The 18,678-nt window shown below is 39.6% G+C and overlaps 1 protein-coding gene across 2 annotated transcripts; it reads right to left on the minus strand.

Moving 5' to 3' along the window:
• Positions 1-898: 898 nt before the first annotated feature.
• Positions 899-17,011, minus strand: LOC134067542 (NACHT, LRR and PYD domains-containing protein 1 homolog). Of its 2 annotated transcripts, none has more exons than XM_062522850.1 (17): positions 16,802-17,011; positions 14,905-15,150; positions 13,691-13,780; positions 11,802-13,533; positions 11,552-11,635; positions 11,240-11,395; positions 11,056-11,142; positions 9,700-9,783; positions 9,219-9,374; positions 9,034-9,120; positions 8,204-8,404; positions 7,952-8,104; positions 7,345-7,440; positions 5,185-5,361; positions 3,249-3,401; positions 1,957-2,073; positions 899-1,848 (listed from the first exon to the last, which is right to left on the minus strand). In XM_062522850.1, exons 1-17 carry the CDS (start codon positions 16,818-16,820, stop codon positions 1,560-1,562), a joined length of 3,927 nt encoding a protein of 1,308 aa, XP_062378834.1. In that variant the 5' UTR covers positions 16,821-17,011; the 3' UTR covers positions 899-1,559. The 2 variants fall into 2 exon arrangements, with proteins under 2 accessions (XP_062378834.1, XP_062378833.1); XM_062522849.1 differs by having other exon boundaries at positions 7,952-8,107.
• Positions 17,012-18,678: the final 1,667 nt, after the last annotated feature.

The following is an 18,678-nucleotide window of genomic DNA, read 5'->3' on the forward strand; positions in this document are numbered from 1 at the left end:
TCAACACATTAATGTTACACCCGTCATTATGAACATCCATTGCTAAATATTCTGCGCTGTTAAGGTTTCTTATTGGTTAAGACTCATTCAGTGACAGTGCATTGCACAGAAGGATTTATCAAAATGTATTCTTTCTGATCATTGTGCATTACCTGCAGTCGCCATCTAGTGTGCAACTAATGAACATTTCCTTCAGCGGCCTACCACAGCATGAAGTAGGCCTATGATGTCTTTAGAAAGTATCTGATATGGACACACCTCCAAATGCAAAACAGACGAACAAGCAAATAAATAACAGGAATACTGGTCTGCATAGGCCTACAGTAAATTGCACTTCATTATCAGCATACTGATCTGCATACTGTAAAGGGCACTCATTATCAGCATACTGATCTGCATACTGTAGAGTGCCCTCATTATCAGCATGCTGATTTGCATACTGTATAGTGCACTCATTATCAGGAATCAGGAAAGTCAATGATCACATGGTGGTATAACATTTCAGTCCATCATGAAAACAAAAAATACCGTACAATATCATTTCACAGTTGTGCCAAATAAAATGAAGGTGCTGACACTTTTATCCCTTAGTCCACATCACATCATAAACATGAGAAATGCACATAACGCCATTATGATCATTTTTCTTCTGGAGTATATTCCCACTAAACATTAGACGTTTGATGGACGTGCAGATCATGTCTTTATTGCGTCCGTCAGTCCAAGATTAATTCTGGACGACTGCACGATATGCAAACCAGGTCTGCTATTTGGACATCTAACCCCATTTGGATGTCAATAGGACTACAGTAGGTAACCTTTTCTGGATGTTACAGAGGTCCTGTGGATGTCAACACTGGACGTAGGAGAAAAAGATGTTGTTTGGCATTTCAGTCTGCACCTTCAGGGAACCAAAATTGGACATACAGTATCTTTGCGCAGTGGGTTCTAATGAACCCTTTTCACACAACGATCAATAACATTTAAAACATGCTCTCTTGATAACCAATTACATTGGCCAGTAACATCATAACCAATTACATTTCTTTACTCCCATCAATACCACAATTTGTAATGTATTGTTATATACAGTGAAGTAAATGCTCTTTCCTTATATACCTTACTGAAACTGAGAAAAGATCTCTGATGCCATGAAGGCATGGCAGTGTGTTCTGCAAGTTATACAGGCAGATTTCACCCATCACTACTGTAGAATACACAGACAGACTGCTGTTGTCACTGCTGCTCAGGGAACTGGGAAAAGATATTCTTAGGTCACTGTGACAATGAAGTTACTGGTAGGTACTCAATCTCCAGAAACTGTATAGCAATAAACATTATATTTTATTCTCAACATTTACAGTATATTGACAACAATGTAATGAAAATGGACATGGGATACTGCAGCCTGAATGAGATAAAAAGAGAAAACAAACACTTCTGTCTGTATTATGTGTTTCATATTCATATAATATGTGTGTGTGTGTGTGTGTGTGTGTGTGTGTTTCAGTAAATGAGAAGATAAACTGCTTGGCTAAACAAACGTGTGAGGAGAACATCTACCCTGCATCCTCATCTCCACCCTGCTCATCTTCAGATGGTCTGGCCATGGTGTTATCCTCACTGTCCCAGACAGAGTTCCAATCATCATACTCAGAGTTCAAATCATCATGCTCATAATAATCTAAATAATCATCAGGATCATCATCATAATCATTATACTCATCAAACATATCTGGCCAATCCTCTTGCACAGCTTCTCCCTCAATTGTGATTGTCATATCCTGGTTGCAGCGCCGATGGTTCTCATTATCTGTGCACTGATCTGTGGTCTTCTTGCATCGGACACTTCACAATGAGATAAACAAAAGTGTGTAAGCCAAGGATCTTCATGATGGAAATGAATTGTTAGGTGAGGACATTTTTAACCCGACTGACTGGTAAAACAATACCTACCCCTCAATCTTGATAGTGCAATCTGAACGTGTATTTGAGTTCTTCAGCAGTTGGATTACATTTTCTAGTAAGAGGCCATATGGCCGCTCCCACTGCCCAACAGTACCTACATGCAGGCTAAAAGTGAGGAAACAACCTCAATATCACCTTTAATATGGCAATGATCAATGATAGTGCATTTTCAATGCAAATGCTACTGCTATGCATTATTTACTAGCATGATATACACTACATTTCCAAAAGTATCGCCTTGACTCGCACATGAACTTAAGTGACATCCCATTCTTAATACATAGGGTTTAATATGACATCGGTCCACTCTTTGCAATTTCAATTCTTCTGGGAAGGCTTTCCACAAGGTTTGGGAGTGTGTTCATGTTTGTGAGGTCGCACACTGATGTTGGAAAAGGAGACTGGTTTCCACTCTTTCATCCCAAAGGTGCTCTGCTTGAGGTCAGGACTCTGTCATCCATGTCTTTATGAACCTTGCGTTGTGCACTGGTGCACAGTCATGTTGGAACAGGGAAGGGCTATCCCCAAACTGGGCTTGGCCCCTTAGTTCCAGTGAAAGGAACTCTGAATGCTTCAGCATTAACCAAGCTTTTTTCAGTTAGCCTACTATTTGGTTTGCATTGAGCTCAATGAACATCAAACAGGCTAATAGGCTAACTGGAAAAAACACCATGGCAATCTCTAGGTATGGTGAAGGGTATGTGATGATGTGAGGCTATTTTAGTTCCAAAGGCCAGGGGAACTTTATCAGGACGCATAGTACCTTGGATCCATGATATACAGTAGCTGGCCTTTAAAAATAAAAATCTGCCTAGGGGTTTGTACACTTATGGCCCCTGTATTTTAAGGAAGAACATGTATTTATTTATTTACTTTACATGATTCCTTCACAAAGAAAATTGGTGTCCTTAAAGATAGGATTTTTACTCATGATTTGTTTAAGCCAAATTCCAAAAGGTGATTTTATATTGCTCTTCTTTAGGGTGACCAGATTGTGTCCTCTTTTTGGTTTGTGAAAAAGAGGACACAAGAGAAAATACTGCCTCAAAAGACTATTTTGTATTCAATTGTGAACGACAGAGAGAAACACGATGCAAATTCGCTGCAAACACGTTTGAGGTGCTAGACGAACAAAATCCTAGACGCTTTTTAGGTCTCAAAAAAATTACCTGGAACAAGAGGACATGGTCACCCTATCTTTTATAGTCAACTTTAGCATGGGTTCAAACTTATTCTCCCCACTGTATACACACACCCATGTATTGTAAAGTTTTTCTTACTGTAACTGTTTTATGCTGAGACACATCTGAACGAGGGAGACAATTCTTTGAGCCCAAGTGTCTGTAAGGCAGGGCACTTCCATAAAAAGCATCTGAACAGGGAGACTGTGCAGGGAAGTGAAAAAAGCACCCTGATGCTCATCTAGTGTTGGACTGGATGAAACAGGAAAAACAAAGAAGAGCACACACATTCAGTAGATTGCAAAGGTGTAATTAATCATTTCAACATCACTCAATGGGCAAGAGGCCACTTTCATTCTTCAAGCCAATCAGATTGTATAGATCAGGGATTCCCAAACTGTGTAAGCATACCACCGGTGGTAAGCAAGGTACTTAGGGGGTACGCGATTGACTAAATGGCGCCCTCTTTGGCACCCCAATTGAACTTCAATGGCTTTGCGATATTTGACATCACAAGTAGACTTTGTTCTAATTCACACATTTTATAGTATACACTAATCCAGCGCAAACTTTATGGGCGCTGCCATCTTGAATATCGCCATTACTGCGTGCCTGCAAGTGTGACGAGTGACACTTGCCTGTGCTTTTCAATGAAAGCATCCTGTCAGAGAATGTCTAACAAGAGGTCCCGCTCATGAATGAAAATGTCAGGTGAAAGGGAACATTGGATCAATGATGTCAGACTGTACCAAAACTTACCAATGAAGGTAATTTATTAACAACATAAGGTATTAAGACGTGTATTAATGACAGCTAACCTCTGCAACAGCCGCCTATGGAACCAACGGGCTAATTTCTTAGCAGCCAGCCACGCAGTAATGGCGGCATTGTGTTACTTCCGTGTTTAAGTTCAAGATTTTCATATGAAGGAGGGCCCAACCATGCCTCATGTTCATGATAGCTCTTTGGTTATGCACAACCTCTCCTAATTCATCAAAACCAAGACAAAGGGGGGCGCTGTGGCGCAGCAGGCTACAGCGCCCGTACCATTTACGGGTCCGAGTGCCCATGGGGACCCAGGTTCGAATCCGGCCTGCAGTCATATCCCAATCCCACCCCATCTCTCTCTCCCACTTGTTTCCTGTCTACCTCTTCACTGTCCTATATAATAAAGGCAAAAAGGCCAAAAAATATACTTTAAAAAAAAAAACCAAGACAAAAACGATTTCCATTCTATGTCACCTTTAAAGTGTAACTTCACCCCATAACACCCACTTCACATTTCTGAAAGAGGCTTTCAAAATGGGCAGGACGTTCTGAAATTTGGAAGGTAGTGCAGCACTGCTGCAGCCAAGCCAATCAACCATGGTGATTTTGTGTCAATCTGGGAATGAGTGCTGCAGACATGCTTATCACAGGTAGGCTAATCAGGGCAGCAGGCGTTGGGGCGTTTCATTGCTAATTTGTAACGACCCGGTGACGTAGTCTCGGCAGAAAAGTGCAGGACTACGTCAGCATTCCAATAGCATTTTGGACCAAAATGGCATGGCATGTTTCAACCTGTAGAGGGCGCGGAGAGCTATATCTCCAATACAAAATCATACGAAATGTTACTTTTCTCGGGAAACACGATTTTTGTCAATATTAACCCTGGTAATAGTGTAGGTCACCACTTATGAGTAACTTCAATCAATCAACAGCTCAAAAAAAACATTTTAGGGTGCAGTTACACTTTAAAACTTCGGCATAGTGCGTTTCAGCTTAGTGCCCTCTTCAGTGTGCTCAAGTGGGTGAAAGACAATCTAACTTAATATCGTTTAACGTCATTGGCACATCTTAAGCACTGATCCATAGACATTCATGTAAACAAACCTTTATGACAGCACCTGATGTAAACTGAGTAACATTAAGGCCCGTAGTTTAATGCAATCACTTGTGCATCAACCTAGCACAACCTATTTAACCAGTTTCATACAAAGTGACTCTTCCTGATGAACAGAGAACTGAAATCGACAAAACAGAATGGTATATTTACTTTTCTTTGTTGTTTCTCATCAGGTGAAGCTTCAGCAGGATGTCTTCCCAGTCGAAGCTGGACATCTCTGAGGACTGTGGTAGCGTGAGTTTGATTTTGTTGAGGGCTGGATTTGGTGGTGGTGTGGAGTCTTTAAAGATCACATCTGAGAGAGCAGTGAAGTTTCTAAAAGAGAGTCTGGAACCCAGACAGACACAAATGAACTGCAGGGGTAGCATTTGTGGGATTGGGATTGTTGGGATTTGAGTATTTTTCTGCCCAATAAGCATCAAAGACATTCCTGAAGACAGTAACAGTAAAGAACAGTTTTGAGAAACTTAATTTCATTTCTGCTGTCATGCCACATATCATTCAGATATGGCAAATAGAATAAGTTCTGAATGTCTATATAGCCTACGTAAGTTTATTCTGTCAACAATTTAAATACTACTGATATTTACAATCATTTATAACCTACATATACAGTAGGGTGTGAGTTTGGCAGCATTATATCCTGGTTATCTCCGCCAGGCATATTACATTTCTCCCGAGATAAGGGAACTCTATAGACTCTGAAATGGATGAGATCGCTCTGGTGGAAGTGAATGTGAATAAACCAACAAACCAATCACATTCAACCAGCTATAATTTACTTATTAGCGTCCGTGGCTTTTATACTGGTCCTTTTATACAAAGCAGGACAGTATGGCCAAAATACCTAGGTGATATTGGCTGCAATTAGCCTCAACACGTCATGGTAGGAATAGGATGTCCAAAACAGTATGTGCATGTGTTATTGTATCATTAAAGTAATTTGATGAATTGATTTGGAGTTCAGAGAGGTTTCACTTCATTATTCAAACTACCTGTATGCCATCTCAACATGACGATCAGTATTAAAAATAGGCCAACCAAACTTGACAACAGTTTATGTTTGTGAGAACACAACCTAGATTAGTATTTTTTTTTTTTAAGTATATTTTTTGGGCTTTTTTTTATGCGTTTTAATGATAGAGACAGTGAAGAATAGACAGGAAGTGAATGGGAGAGAGAGCAGGGGTGGGATCCGGAAAGGACCACGGGGCAGGAATCGAACCGGGTCGCCGGCGTACGGTGTAGGTGCCCCAGCCAGTTGCGCCAGGCCAACCAAACTTGACAACAGTTTATGTTTGTGAGAACACCACCTAGATGAGTCTTATTATTGTAGGTTACTGCTTGATACAGCTCCCGCTTTATTAGCCGTCATTTTTCCACCCTGAAGAGTATGGCACACTGTGTGCACAAGAAATATCAGTGGTTCCCAATAGGGGCCACCAGAGATTGCAGGGGGTCCGCACAATGTTGCCTGAGCTGAGGTTCTGATTACCAAAATTATATTTGTGCACATTAAATGTATAAAATCCCAATAACACACCCAGTGGGATAATCAAAACTCTGTATAATCCAAATTAAAACATATTTTTGTTCCACATTTAAATTCATGAACCTATTTATTACCTGACCTCTGAACTTGTGTAAGCAACCTTCAGGTCGGGTTAGGCATTGGTAATTCATCCCCGAACCCCGATTAGCTGTTGGTTACATGTTTGGTTCCCTCAATGTTCTCCTAACATTGTTGGTTACATCTTGGTTCCCTCAATGTTCCCCTAACGTTCACTTAACGCTTCCTTCCCTTGAGAATATTAATTTAGACGTACCTACCTAAGCTAAATAGTTGTCGTGACACTTATCGATTTAATGGTCTGGACGTTTAGCTCTAGTTTAGGCTTACAGTAATGTCTGTTAGGACATGAGTGATGCGTCACTGTGGGAGAGAAACAACCAATGTCATTGCTAATTGTATAGATAATGGTCAATTACATACTAATCATCACATTAACCTACAGTATGTACTCATCTTTGCCTTCACAATGAGCTTTAAACTGAAAATGAAACTTTAAAGTTTGGTCATTTGAACGACTGCCCCTATGCAAGTTCTATCATATTTGTCAACGAGACATCACTTCCAAGAACAGAAACCTTAACACTGGATAAAGTCAGGTTCAAGATTATTCTTTCTGTTCTTTATTATTTTAGTCAAAAATCAAAGACTCAAATGTACCAATTTATTAAAATGAAGGGATCTAGTTCAAGGCAGGTATGCATCAAATAATGGAGAGTTATTCTTCAAGAGGACCTTACGTGTACAAACCACATGAAGCTGTTTCATCTTTGTTTTTTTCTATGGAGATCCATGAACAGACACTTTGTTCATTGCCCCAGACCTGCTCGATCACACTGGAATTTCAAATATACACAGGAGAGATTTTAAATTTGTAAGTAAGGGATTTCACATAGCAGATGATTAAGCTTAGTCTGGTGAAAACCAGACTAGGCTTGGTTTTAAGATTGTTTTAAGATTGAACATTAGTCTGGGGAGGCTGCGCTTTGGTTCTACTGCACTTCGCACCACCATTCATTATCGCCATGTCACTGGCCAATAGTGTGCCAGGACTAGAGTTTGGCCATTTCTGATTGGAGCCAAAGGTTCTGGAAGTAAACAGAGGAGATAGATCTGCTGGTTTCCAGCCTGAGCTGCCGGGCGAAATTCAAATTCCCCGGAAGTTCAGGCAGGGTTCACCCAGCCTAAACTAAGCCTATTCACGCCAAAAACAACAGCCATTGGGAGCATTTCACAGGGGTTATCAAACAGGCAAGGAAGAACCAATCATAAGTCTCAGCTTACCAAAACAAGTCAGACAACCAAAACATCTGCTCTCAATGACCACCCCAAGGTTTTTGCTTTTACCTGACAGCCAAACCAGGGCAAGTGTGGTAGAGTGAAAGAGTCCAAACAGCCCAGCTCATGTCCAAACAGGTCACCTCTACGTTTAATGCAGTCAGATGAGGTGTGGAGTGCAGAGAAGACAGCAAAGCTTCCATTTCCCCAGGGGAATCAGGACTGCTAACATATCACCAGAAAATATAACGCAAATGTATTTGGTCAACATGGTCTGAAAATAAAACATGGGTTTGGAATATCTGCCAATAATCTCCTCACCTTTGGGTTAATTTCTTTAATGTGTGAAACCTCTGTAATATCCCGATCCAGACAGTGCCTGAGGTCTCTGTGGATTCTGAGAAGCTGAGGGAGAGGGCAGGGTCTGGCTGCATAGGGGGTTTTTCATAGGGCTTCTGTGTACCGCAAGGAATTACTATCGTTCTTGCAATTTCAGGATGGTGAAAGTATCCAGCAGTAATCCTACAGGAAATAATTGGTCATTTGTCTTGACTAAAAATATAATAAATGGCATTGTTATAATATAAAGTGTGTACAAACTTTTAACTCAAATGCATGGCTGCATAGTATGGAGTCAAAACAATGGCTAATGGATATTCACATGTGTAATAGTTTTGTGGCTGTAGCCTATAAACTTTGTACTTGTGCATGTAACTGTGCATGTGCAAAAAAAATGTCTTTGAGGATATGACTTTCACAAATGTAGAACTGTTTTGCAGCTGTGGAATTAATTTGTCTGAGTGCAAAAGGGTCATTCCACGTCAGGGCCCATGCACTTAGGTCTCAAAAAAATTACCAGGTGTACCTACAGCATGTTACCCAGGGGGTACACCTGTCAACTTTTTGTCAAAGTTCACAAGCCCATAGCACAATAACTAAACCATGAGGCTCAATGGGGCAGATTGAAAAAGTTTGAGAGCCCCTGCTCTATAGCCTAGTTGTAGGCATGTGACATACTTTAATGACCCCCTCCCGCAAGGGCCACTGGACCTTGTAATTTCCTGGTAAAATTTAGTGTCCCACTCCGGCCATATGAAGGACATGTTGGTAATGCCCATATACAGCTGACACATGAAAAGGGGCTTGCTCACCTGTAGCTCCTGTTACCTTCCTTGTCTCTCTGAATAAATAGAGATGAGCAGCAACTGTCCTTATCACATGACTCGAGCCTGGCCACACTATAACAGACAACATGTGCATTGGAATAAAATTAGTGCATCATAACACACCAGCATACATTTCTGAAGATGCACGCAAACATACAAATGGCACTCACTCAATCTCTTTTTTCAGGATGAATTGTAAAAATGTAGCAACAACACTGGAGGTGATGGTCTTCACTGATAGTGAAATATGTTGCAGTGAATGTTGTTTACTGACTTGAATGAGGATCTTTTGGAAACTCTCTTCACTAAGACTGCTTCTAATTATTCTGTTGAGGAAAACACACGGACATAGACACAAATTCAGACACGGACACATACACATACAGACACAAACACACAATTCATAATCGGTCATACCTGAAATAAAATCTCCATGGAAAGGCATATTGACATTAAAATCGCAAATCATGATTGATCATACCTGAAACAAAATATCCATGAACTGGCATTACATTGGCAGCTTAATGCACTACATCTACAGGTTAAGTGAAGCTCTAGTAAATAATTCCATAAACAAAATGGAACATGACAGTTGTGGAAAATATTATTTCTTAGAATATCACTTTATTGAGAAATTCACAAAGTGTTTACGTTAGCTCAGTGACAAGTGTTGTTTCATCCAGGGCTGAGATCCTACCATCGACAACATCATCCTCCAGGCCACACAATTTGAATCTTAAAACAGAAATGTATACAAATATGAATAGTAATACATGTCTAAACTCAAAAGACATTATTGTGTCATATTATTGTATATACAGTAGATAATGATACCATGGTTTCTACATAATTAAGTTTAGCTGCAAATGTTAGGTTGAATAGTTTCTGAACTGTGGTCGTTGTGTACTGTACTGTGATTCTTCAATATTCTCTGAAAATGGTCTTAATTAGTTCATGATGAGTTAATGTATAGTTTACTTATCCCTTGGAGCACATTTCAAAAACCTAGAAATCACCATGATCATGTGTAATTGATCATTATTCATAATGATTTACCCACTGTACCTAATGCTCAAGATGAATTTGTTGTCCATACCTGATGTCATTAATGACCTACTATTAATTCATGTTTATTAATGAGATTTTCATGTATAATTAATGCATGAGTTAATTAATTAACTCATGATAATTCATGACATTTAGTTAACATGAATTCATGTGTAATTACTTTTCTTTTTTCTCCATGACGGTGATGTCCAACATTTTGTCTGACAAAAAGTCATCATGATCATGCTTAATTAATCATGATTCATGATGATGTGCCAACCGTACTTAATGCTTAAGATGATGAGTTATTTATGTATTAATTAATTAATGACAATCAGTGAATTCATGTTAAGTCATAATGATTCATGATATATTAATGGACTAACTAATGCGTAATTCATGCATTAGTTCATGAGAATTCATGTACCCTTATTGTAAAGTGTTACCCATGCTTCTCTACCTTCACATCACTACTCGGACCTCTGCCTCCTCCCCGAGCCTTACTGCTTATACCTTTGAATCATTTTTTAAGGACAAAGTAGCAGCATCCAATTTGATGACCAATGTGTTGATGCCCTCGCTCTCAACCTGTCTCCTCCCCCTAGCACCATATTGTTCTGTCACACTTCTCAAAACTAAACTGCTGGTCCTCCCTGCCAAACCAACGGCAGACCACAACATTTGCATTAAAATTGACTCCTTATCTCGTGCCCTTTCTAGGGTAACAAGAATCTTTGGAGTCATGATCGATGACCAACTTTCCTTCTGTGATCCATCTCTATCTTCAGAAACTCCTGAAGACCCAGCTCTTCCTTCTTCTAGAACTGTCACTCACACTGTCAAATTCCTTGTTTGTTTACGCACACCTGGCCAATATAGCTGATTCTGGTTATGTCAACTAAATGTCAACTAGATGTAAAGCTTTAGGCACAACCAAACCATGGAAAGAGACTTGCACACCTGTAGCTCCTGCTTGAACCCTCGGTGCTCTGGATGGAGAGAGATGAGTAGCAACTGTCTTCATCACCGGACTCGAGTTTGGACTCTCTATTACAGACAACAGACATATTGACATATCGCATAGGTAACACAACCTTATATATATATTTTTAAAGATTGACACAAAAATAGAGATGTCACTCACTTAATCTCTTTGTGGTGGACAAATTGTTCAAAGGCAGCAACAACACTGGAGGTGATGGTCTTCACTGATAGTGAAATATGTTGCAGTGAATGCTGGTTACTCATAAGAGTGAGAATCTGTTGGAAACTCTGTTCACTGAGATTGCATCTAACTATTCTGTTGTGGAAAACACACACACACAGACACACACACACAAACACACACATACATAGGCCTGATACATTATTCATTGACAGCTCAGTAGTATTATCTTAAGTATGAACGAATTCCATAAATATTTTTAGAGCATGTCATCAGTCAATGGTATTTTACCCTAGTTTAGAGACAACTGTTCTGTCCTCCAGGGCTAAGATCAGACTGTCAACATCAACATCCTCCAGATCATAAAGTGTCAACCTTAAACAAAAATGAAGAATATGCCCAAATATGAATGACTAAAAATGATATATTCTTGCATATTATTGACTATACATATACATATCATACACTTACAAAATAACAGTAACAAAATAAAGTGATTTTATCTGACATCAAGTCAACTAGACAACTCTTTCAAACTAACCGTAGCTGCTCACAGCAGGGCAATGCAGGTTGAAGCATCTTGAGCTTTTCTTTGGTGTCAATAGAAACAGCAAGACCTTTGATACGATGACAGCAGAGGATGCAATATCTGAGCACCCAACAGGCCATGTCACTAGTAACAACATAGAGAGAACAATCAATAAATCCCCAAGATTGAATGGCCTTCTGCACAAACTGCTCATCATGTAGCTGATAAAGACAGTAAAGGATAAATTCGCCCAGACGCAATAGATCATTCCCATCACCAATTATTTTTAGGATCCATGTCTCCAGAGAATCACGAATGGTTGGTGAGACAGAAATGTTGTAATGTTGCTTAATGAACGTTGCTTCCTCCTTATTAGAAAGGCCAAAGAGAAATGGGATCACAGGAAGAAAGTCACTGTAGTACATGTCTGGAAGTTTAAGTTGGTCTGGCTCATCAGTGAATGTGTGATGATCATAGGGAAGCCTATTTTCAAGCTTTCTTCGAGCTTTTTCATCATCAGTGATAAGGTAGTGAAGAGCAGTGAAAAACTCCTGGAAGCTGAGGTGCATGAAACTGTACATGGTCTTCACTCCAGTTTTCTTCTTCCTGAGGAACTTGCATAAAAACGGAATGCTTGTAGGATCAGAAGAAACCTCCAAAACACACTTCTCCTCCAAAAGAACTTGTTTCTTTAGTATTCCCCTCTCTGCCAGCTTGGCAAGGCTCCTCAGCAGAGTGATGGCAGGCTGATTTAAGCCCTGACAGTGATGCTTCAGCAAAAGGGACACAAACTGTAAGAATATGGAGGTGGTGGTTTCAAGCCCCTTCATATTCCCCTTGCTGTCCTCAAAATGCACCCTGAAAGTTGTGCAGACAATCCAACATATAACAGGGATGGAGCAGGCAGTAGAGAGCATTATGTCAGCCTTCACATACTTGTACGCTTCATCTGACAAATGGGTGTCTGTAAAGAACCTTTTGAAATACTCCATGACTGCTGTTTCTGAGAAGCCCAGAATCTCAGTGAAACGCTTCGGGCCTCGGAGTAGCGTGCTCAGTTTGTCTGAGGCTGTGGACCTGGTGGTGACTAGAAGGAACGATTTGTGCAGGATGCGCCCTTGCAACAAAGCACTCAGGGTGGCTTCAACTGGTGCAGACGTGAAGGCATCAGACGGGGACTTTGTGTTGTCATCCAGTGAGAATCTAAGTTCATCAAAGCCATCAATGATGAAGAGCACCTTCTGTGGTGTGTTTAACAGCATTTCTTCAATCACAGGTGCAAACTCAGAGCTGCAATCCAGGAGCTGCATCACATTCTTCTCCCCTGACAAAAGATTGAGCTCTTTGCACTTCAAGTGAAGCACAAGCTCAAATTGACCCTGGAAGAGGTTCCCACAAGCCCAGTCGTAAACAATCTTCTGAACCGTAAAGGATTTGCCATGTCCAGAATCACCCTGGAGAATGACTGCTTTTGGAATGCGTCCACGATCATCAGGATGGAACAGCTGTTCAACACTGGTGCTGCTGCCATCTTTATCACATCTGGAGCTGAGGACCTCACTGTGCTTCAGGCCCCTGGAACGAAGCTCCTCCTCTTTTTCCTCCTCCTTACGGTGCCGTTGAACAATCAGCAGCTTTGTGTAGCGATCAGTCAGTGGAACTTCTTCACAAGGAAGGGGGTTATACTCTTCAAATGTGTCATAATCTGTGCGCAGTGTCTCCTTGTACTCATTGATAGTTTGACCTGCACACAATAGATTATGTAAAACATGTTACGAACATTGTCAGGATTAAAAAATAAAATTAAAAATATTACAATTTAGTATTTAGTTTTAGTGGGTATTTGATCAGAGTTGTTTTTTCATGTTGTGAATCATCACCTCTGTTTGACTCACACTCACCTGGGAACCTCCCTCTTTTCTCCTGGATCTTACTAGAAGCACCAGAAATAGACGGCAAATGCCTTTTCATGTGAGTACCAGTGTTGCTTTCTGAAAGGGGAGAAACTGAAACTAGTTGTATGAACTCATAAAGTACAAACAGATTTCAAAGCAATATCACAAAACAGGTTACGGTAACTACAAAACATGTGGTTGTTTAATTTGTCTGCTACACTGAAATTCTAACTGAACACAATGAACTGGCACAATGAATTAAACTCATGAACTCTGAAAAAATACTGAATAAAATTTCGTTCTCCTTTTTTCATTTTCACAGCCAGTGTATTCATGTATACTACTGTATATCACCAACAAATCTACAGTATATGGATAAAAAAAAGATAGAAATATATATATATAAAAAAGTATTTTGTAGTGAATATAGTCAATATAGTGCCACGATTCTTTTTTGTTTTTCAGCATCACAGTTGTAAAGGAATTATGTGCACAATATTGCCTTAAGTATTGGGTCACCTGCCTTGACTCGCATATAAACTGACATCCCATTCTTAATCCATAGGGTTTGACGTTGGTCCACCCTTTGCAGCTATAACAGCTTAAAATCTTCTGGGACGGCTTTCCACAAGGTTTAGGAGTGTGTTTATTGGAATTTTTTGACCATTCATCCAGAAGCACATACTGTATGTGAGGTCACACACTGATGTTGGACAAGGAGACTCCGTCTCCGCTATAATTCATCCCAAAGGTGTTCTGTTGGATCGCGGTCAGGACTCTGTGTAGGCCAGTCAAGTTCATCCACACCAAACGCTGTCATCCATGTCTTTATGGACCTTGCTTTGTGCACAGTCATGTTGGAACAGTTTGGGGATGGCACCTTTCTGCTCCAACATGACTGTGCACAAAGCAAGGTCCATAAAGAGATGGATGACAGAGTTTAGTAAACACACTCCTAAACCTTGTGGAAAGCCTTCCCAGAAGAGTTGAAGCTGTTATGGCTGCAAAGTCATATTAAACCCTATATGGATTAGGAATAGGATGTCACTTAAGTTCATATGTGAGTCAAGGAAAGTGACCCAATTCTATTGCCAATATAGTGTATCAATAGAGATCATACTCAAGTAGCCTATTCAGCCATCAGTTTTATCCAATCTTTTCACAGCATTAGCCTATATTTTTTATATGCATCAAACTTTTCTGGATACATTTCGACATACCCAGCTCTTTCATCAGATGTGATTCAAACTTTTGTAGCCACTGGTATAGAAAATACTTTTTTTGGTCCACTCCATATACGGCATCAAAAATGTGCCTCATTTTCCCCTGTCTGGTGCTTTCTGCGCTGATCTCATTGTAGGCTTCGCTATGTAGCATGCCCTCAGAGAGCAGTTCGTCAGCCAGGGGCATAACATTGGTGACCCTCTGAATGAGCTCTGCTCTGTGGTCATCCATAAACTGAACACCTGAGGAAAATAATGAATTGTCAAAGTTCAAATTCAAGTTCAAGTTCAAGTTGTTTAGCATATAGCTAACGTAGCAGTCATTTAGGGATTGTCAAAGTTATTCTTATTTTATATATGTATTTATATTTTATTTCTCATTATCTACTTCCTGAATTTTTGGTCAACGATACCCGAGACACTGAAACACCAGGCCACATTAGCTTGGTGGGCAAGTAGTGCTACTAGAATTTTACGTAAGATACGTAATTTTTTCCCCAAGGTTTTTTCCGCAACTCTAGGTTACAGCTTGTAGCCTATTTTTCACGTGTAATTTAATTTCCATTACTTTTTGAAGCCGAAATAAACCTGAGAATGTTTATCTGACATGCTTGATTTATACTGCAGGTATGTTGATCTTACACCAGTTTACAGTAATCCAAATAACGTTATAGCATTGGTTGAGTGATGGAGGCTAGTTAACACGGTTAATGTTATACCGAACAAATTGATAATAGCACTGTAACTGTCTCTTTCCACTGTCATCCTATTGTGTTCTGACCATACTGACAGGAGCTGAGTTAGTTAGCCACAACACTAACATTTGCAATGGTTTGCTGATGGAAGATTTACTGGGTAAACCAAGTAAAGACCCATCTGCCAGCGATTGGATTCCACCCCTGCAGCTCAGGCTGGAAACCTGCACATTTATCTCTCCTGCTTCCTGTTTGCTGGAACCAATCACAAACTAGCTTATCCACCAGGCGCACCCGGATTGTTGGTCTGATTGGTTGAAGGACTATCCAAATGTTTCATTTGATGCCAATTCATCATGCCTCTGTGAAGTAGAAATACAGTGCAGACTCCCCAGACTAATGTTCAATCTTAAAAGATTGCGCTTTGTCTGATGAGAGCCACTAATACAACAACAATAGGATTTCTTAACACTTAAGGTGTTCATATTTTTGTTACACAGCCAATTCTCCGGGTCTGGTAGATTCACCATATTATAAGGCTTTTAAATCAATACAGTCATAACAATTTATGCAAAAATACTAAACAGATGTTTACTTTAGCTCAATTACCAATGGACATCATATATGGTTCATATTTGCCATTTTCCCCTGTGAGATCACATTTATGATCATATGATCATTTTAGTTTTTTTTGTGAGAAGACACATTCAATTACAAAAACGGTAAAAATAAATAAATAAAAAAATTAGAAACAAGGTCCTCTTGGTAACTCTTTACTTGAAGAGTGACATGACACTGGCATGACACATGAACCATAACAACCATAACCCTAACCCTAACCCTAAATCCTAACATCATGACAAAAACCGAATGACACTTAGGCCTAATGACAGAAGCGTGAAGTCATAAACGTGTATGACTTGTTTATACACACTCGTGTCACTTTTAGACACCTTAAAGTAAATAGTAAAGTGTAACCTTATTCTTTGAGCAAACATTGAAACGGGTCCCACAGACCCAGCTTAGGGTTGACATATGCAGCCGATGGCAAATTGCAATGTACAAATAATTGGAAAATGTAAAAGCAGTGTCACTTCGCACTCATTTGCACCCGCCTAGAATTCCCACCTGTAGGCCTATTAGGCTATTACTTCAAAACCAGCAGAATTAAAATTCTGTAGCGCGCTTGTTCTACTCACCCTGTCCGATTGAGGCCATTTGCTATTTTGAGTTTCAATTCTTTCTCTTCTGTGACTGCTTCCTCCCGATGTTTTAAGATGCAGGAACTTCTGAAGGACACAAGAGGACTAATGTAAATGTAACTTCTACATTTACACATACGCTCAAGTGATCATTCAACATTCAACATATTTAACAACATGTAGCCTAAACTATTCTGTCTTGCAAAAGAGCACTGCGATAGGCTACAATGTGGAAAACAAAAGGGGCAAGTTTCCGCATGCAGGCACAGCCTTTTCATGCCCCGGCCCGCCCACACTGTCTTTGACACTCTGTGCCACACTGACTGTCATGTAAAAAATGATAAGTTAACTTTCCCGAAAGTATAACTCCGACAAAAATTTAACGCATGCTCTTATTCTGCATGAAAACACATCAAAGATGTGGAGACTGCAGTGGATTAGCGAATATAATGGCGGTGAGCCAAACTCTTTCCAAATAGCATTTTAACAGTAATATTGTTCAAAACATCAACAACCTCGACAGTAGCTTGCTCAGGGTACCTATACATAAAACGAAGCACCAACTGTCTCTCTACCAGCTCCTCTAGAATGAAAGTCGACAAAGTCGATTTTCGAATGCAATGCAAAGTGAGGGAAGAAGATTTGTTCTAGAAAAAAAGAGTATACTTTGTTGTTTGTGGCAGTTTGGCTGTCTGTTATCGCATATCAATCCTTACTGAAATGTAATCTTAAAATAAAACGCTTAACAGAGAGTGACAATATCGTTGTCTTGTCTGTTGTAGTAATTATTGGTCGGTGCTGCAAACCATCAAGTAGATGACCATCCATAACATCATAATCCTAGGCCTATTAGTGCTTAAAGTAGGCTATTGATTGTGCTGGTGTAGGAACAGTTGTACACAAATATAGTTGTGTTGACATTGTGAATATAAACTTTTCTACAACTATTAATCCAGTTGCTAAATCTTTTATTTTCATAGAAAACTTAAAAAGTCCAAATATGTAACTGTTCCGTTGATATACTCTGCATTTCCCATGCCACTGATTTCCAGGATTCCTTTGTCTCATTATCATTCAGACCAATTCAAGCTTTTGCACATATTATTGAATGAGATTAATTTCTGCCATGAACAGGTGATCGTCGTCATGATGGTAAAGGTAGGCTATACACATTCTTCTTGGTCACAGGGGAAATTCTAAATCTATTAGTGAGGTTGTAAAATCTCCCTTTTTTATTTCATCTACAATATGTATCTTTCATTCATTTCGAGCCTTTGGCCTCTTTGATCTATGCTTTCAAATAGCAAGACAGAAGTGTCTTTTATGACACTTTTGGAGTGATTGTTACAGTATTTGAAGAATTGTGCAAGGAGTTTCATAGACATTAGAGGTATGTTAATATGAAAGCAATATCTGTTAGCTGTGAAACGATTTTTATCATCAAAAACAGCTAGTCCTATTGAGTTTTGAATCTTTCGACAAGAGCTATGTTAAATGTTTTGAAAAAGGGTGGAGACAATGTATGAAACCAATTAAAAATGTTAACACATCTGCAGGTGATGACAGAAAGTAAAAATGAAGATCAAGTGGGTCCAGTTTCATTGAGGGTGTCTTAGCAATGGAGAAAAACTGTAATATAGTGGCCATATATGGTACAATGTGGTATTAGAGCGCCTGGACAGTGATTGCCAACTTCAGTGGATATAGAGCATAGGCGTCAAAACGGTTGATTCTTCACATTATGTTGATGTTTATGGTTATTCTGTGATGTTTAAATCTAAATAAAACTCCACTTAGCAGTTGCAGCACTAACCAATCTTTCAATAGTGGCTCAATCCAACTTCTCTTACAGAAACAAGCTTTACAGATTTTAG

The sequence above is a fragment of the Sardina pilchardus genome, chromosome 20, assembly GCF_963854185.1.
Source record: "Sardina pilchardus chromosome 20, fSarPil1.1, whole genome shotgun sequence".
Lineage (NCBI taxonomy): Eukaryota > Metazoa > Chordata > Actinopteri > Clupeiformes > Clupeidae > Sardina > Sardina pilchardus.